Source organism: Octopus bimaculoides, chromosome 6, assembly GCF_001194135.2.
Source record: "Octopus bimaculoides isolate UCB-OBI-ISO-001 chromosome 6, ASM119413v2, whole genome shotgun sequence".
NCBI lineage: Eukaryota > Metazoa > Mollusca > Cephalopoda > Octopoda > Octopodidae > Octopus > Octopus bimaculoides.
The window spans coordinates 2679832-2684130 of NC_068986.1; the positions used below are offsets into that span (position 1 = coordinate 2679832).

Sequence of the window (4299 nt, forward strand, 5' to 3'; positions counted from 1 at the left end):
TGTTTTTAATCACTGATTACACTCTTTTCCTACAATATTTTCAGTAATGATTATGATGATGATGATGATGATGATGATGATGATGATGATGATGATGATGATGATGATGATGATGATTACAATTTGTTAAATATTTCACTTTTCTTTCTTATTTTGCAGATATTGTCTTCACTTCAGGAGGAACTGAGGTAATTCGGCAATTCTTTGATTAATTCATTTTTTCACATAAACTAATATTTATTATTTAATTACCATATTTGCTGGCATAAAAGATGCATCCCAGTTTGAAGATTATGTCTTTTAAGAAAAAACAATGTTTTTAGTGCATTAAAGCTTATGGGAGACTCAAACTGAGGTGACATTTTGAGACATTTTTTTTGGTGTGTTGTGTGTGTGTGTGAGGGGGAGTACCTCTTACATGCAATTAAATACAGTAAGTTTTTAATAGGTTCTTATTGTAGAAACATTCTATGTATTGTTTTTTTTTTATCAAAGTTAATGAATGGTGATGCCATTGGTTACAGTTTGTAACAGACAAATGACTGATTTTATTGCGTTTCTGATAGTGACAGTGACAAGAGATTGTTTGTGTTACTCTGGCAACACAAATGTCACACACAGCATTTTATTTGAAATCACTGGTTTATTTACTAATAATATAGGAATACATACAAAGACACACACACACACACACACTAGATATGTGGGGGCTGTGAATAATTGACTGACAATGACTTTTGTTAAATTTACAACAGGCAAACTGAATAGCATTGTTGTTCTTCTCTTGTTTCTGAATCATGTGATATGTCGTCTGCTCTTTACACCATGTGTCCTGTCCTTCCTCTGAGAGACAGGGAAGGGATGGATATTGCCATGGAGAGGGATGGAAGAAAAAAGAGACAGATACTGCTACCTGTATCAGAGGCGAGGCCAAGTCATCAGCATCACTCAGGCTCATCACAGAAGTTCATGTTTCTAGCCCCAAGTGGTTTATTTCTTATATCTAGCACTTTGTTTTTCTCTATTCCTAAGTTAGGGATCAAAATAAAGCAACCCTGCAAAACACAGCTGGTCTTATACTGATCATATACACATTTAACTTTTTTCAGTTTCTGCCTTTGCTAAAATCAAAGTCTAGTCTCTTTTCTGATCAGCTTAATATCTGATACAGTCCCTTGTTGGGGGCCATCAATATTAAACTGATCTGTAGAAGTAGGCAAAGAGTTAGGGGGCTTGCTCCATCTGCGTTACAGGTTGGCCTGGTATTGCAGCACCTCCAGGACACAACCCATGGTTGTATAGAATGTGGGCATTAAGTAATGATGATGATTAGGATGATAACAATGATGACATATACTTATATTTAAAATTTTTTTTTTCCCCCCAGGCAAACAACATGATTTTGCAGACTGCTGTCAAATACTTCAATGAGCATTGCTTTCCTGATATGTCTGAGATCTATAATGATAAACCAATCCTACCACACTTCATCACCTCCAACCTGGAACATGATTCAGTGAAAGAAGTCCTTGAACATTTTGTGAAAACCAACACTGCAGGTTAGCTGTCCTTCTCAATATCTTTGGTCTTTTTTTTAACTCTATTAACTTCTTTTCTTTCACTAGCGCCCTCTCAATCTTTCCTTCCCATTTTGTCCCTCTCTCTCTCCTCTTTCATTGTATTTATCTAAGCCTACATTATTTGCACAAACACTATACATCCAAACATGCATAAACACGCATGTACATATACAAACAGATGCCGAGCTAAAAGCAGCAACCAAATCTCCTTCAAATCATATCCTACTGCATTAAGAAAGAGAAGGACATATTAGACAGTGTAATCTACCTTATGGTTATGAGTCCAACACCCTGACCACTAGGCCACACACTGTCACGTGCATACACTTAAATAAATAAACATATATAAACACGTGTTCATACACATTTTCCTTTCCTTTCCAGTGATTTTTAGAGGCCTTGTTTAAAAATGTCTTTTCTAATTTGCTATTATTCTTCTGAGCCTTTTGGTCATTTTTCAGAATGTCTTTATAATCCTTCCATTTCATTTTATTGGCCACTGTTCAAATAATAGAGTACTGTTCTGTATTTCTTGCAGAAGTTACCTTCGTTGGTGCCTCACGTCAAACTGGCTGCATCCAACCGGAGGATATAATCAAGAAAATACGCCCTAACACTATCATGGTTTCTGTTATGGCTGCCAATAACATTACAGGCATTATACAGGTTAGTGTGGACAACGTCAAATTACTTCTTAAAAAACTTTACACCTTCTTCAAATACTTTTTAATGGTATTAAATCACCTCTCAAAAACTTTGTTTGTTATAGCCTATCGCAAAGATATGTGAATCTGTTCGAGCTGTTGAAAGGGAGCATGGTGAAACTCAACGAATTCTGGTTCATACAGATGCTGCTCAGATTTTGGGGAAAGTTGAAACCAGTGTTAAGGAAATGGATGTTGACTACATGACTATTGTTGGGCACAAGGTAAACATTTTTTTTCCCTTCAGATATATTTCTATATGTATGTGATGGATGAGCAAAAATAAGAAAACAGTACAAGAGGGGTAATTTTTTACAAAAGTATTATTTGTATAATACTTGAAGGGAAAAGGTCATTAACGTTTTGGATGGAAATCCTTCATCAGAAAAAAAGGGAAAAGTGGTAGAAAGAAGGGAAGATAAAAACAAAGGAAGAAAGAAAAAGTTCAGGAGTCAAATGGGAATGCAGTTCTATGAGGAGGTTAAATATAGATAGGGTGAGGGATGGCAGTGTGGTTCAGAAGTTCTCTTTACAACCATGTGAGCTTAGGTTCGAGGCTACTCAGTGGCATCTTGGGCAAGTGTCTTCTGCTGTTGTCTCATGTCAACTAATGTCTTGTGAATGAAATTGGAAAGTGTATGGAAGTCCATAAAATGTGTGTGTGTGAGTGAAAGTTGTCATTTCTACTTCTCACATGAGGTTGTCTGAGAATCATGTTTACATGCCTGGTGAATATATTAACATCCAGTAGCTCTGTACCATCAAAACAGTGGAATAAAAAGGTTTGTGGCAGTAAAAATACTGCCTCAAATAAGTACCCACCTGACCCATGCTGGCTTAGAAAAACATGTAACAAACAAATGAACATTTATTTAATTTTCTTTCTGTATAAGCCATCTTTATACAATGTGTACACAATGTAAACTCCCTGTTGGTTTTCACAATAAGCATTCCAGTTCTCAGATCAACAGAACTGCTTTCTCAATGGATTATAATGTAAGTGGCTGAGTATTCCACAGATATTTGTATATCCTTAACATAATCCGCTGGCAGAATCTGCATGACACTTTTTTAAACACAAGTACAGTCTCTTTGACAGTTTCCTTCTACCAGGCTAGGTATGGATCACCCTGATATGGATCACCCTGACAGTAAAAGACACTTAGCATATATTTGGATTGAATTGGGACCAAGTGAACTTGATTATGGCCATTCAACCTGATCAGAATTAAATGGTTGTTGTCTGTTTTCCTCTTTCACTATTTATGTTTTTGTTATCACCTTTTCTTTTGTGTGTTTCTTTGCAAACCTTAGTTTTATGGACCCCGAATTGGTGCTGTATTCGCTCGTGATTTAGGAACTCAAGCACACCTTTACTCACTTCTGAAAGGCGGATGCCAAGAGCATGGTTATAGACCTGGGTAAGTAGCTGTTATCAAGATTCTTGGGATTTTATTTTACTAGTTTTTAATCTTTGGGATCCAAAGAGTATTCTGCTGTATTTCAGCTTCTTAATATTTATTTGACGATACAATATTACAATAATGGTGTCAACAATGATGATGATTGGTGGTTGTATCATGGTTTTTGGTGATGGCAATAGTGATTGGTGACAGTGTAATAATTGCAATTAGTTAATTGTCTCTATTACGTTTAACATTTGAAATTTTTGCAAGCAGATACAGCAGGGAATTGTTTGTGCCCCGAGCTACTTGCCTAATTAGTTTATGTTCATCATTTTAAGTTATTAACCTAATGTTTTCCCAAATTGGTCATCCTGTCTTTTTTTTATTTTAACCTCTGGGTCATATTGGTTTGGCTTAGAAGAGGAATCGAGATGCATGTAATTGTCAGAGAAAAGGAATTTACATGAGGTAGACATAAACTTAGAAAAGCATATTAAAAAGTGGCTAGAAAAGTTACAGCATACAAATACCCAATTAGACACACACATAGCCAAATATACACATATACTCAAAAACACGTACACACTAACACACACACACACACACACA

The 4299-nt window shown here is 35.9% G+C and overlaps 1 protein-coding gene and 1 non-coding gene across 2 annotated transcripts in view; both read left to right on the plus strand.

Annotated features, from left to right (window-relative positions):
• The window catches only part of LOC106875298 (uncharacterized), a 53856-nt gene that overhangs the window by 43588 nt on the left and 5969 nt on the right, over window positions 1-4299 (plus strand). Inside the window, exons 9-13 of the mRNA XM_014923386.2 lie at window positions 160-188; window positions 1388-1559; window positions 2119-2246; window positions 2350-2508; window positions 3599-3705. Of these exons, the coding sequence (XP_014778872.2) occupies window positions 160-188; window positions 1388-1559; window positions 2119-2246; window positions 2350-2508; window positions 3599-3705 (595 nt within the window). The remainder of the gene's footprint in view (window positions 1-159; window positions 189-1387; window positions 1560-2118; window positions 2247-2349; window positions 2509-3598; window positions 3706-4299) is intronic.
• On the plus strand, window positions 1103-1297 carry LOC128248210 (U2 spliceosomal RNA). Its single transcript, XR_008264500.1, has one exon. It is a non-coding gene; the product is annotated as a U2 spliceosomal RNA (small nuclear RNA).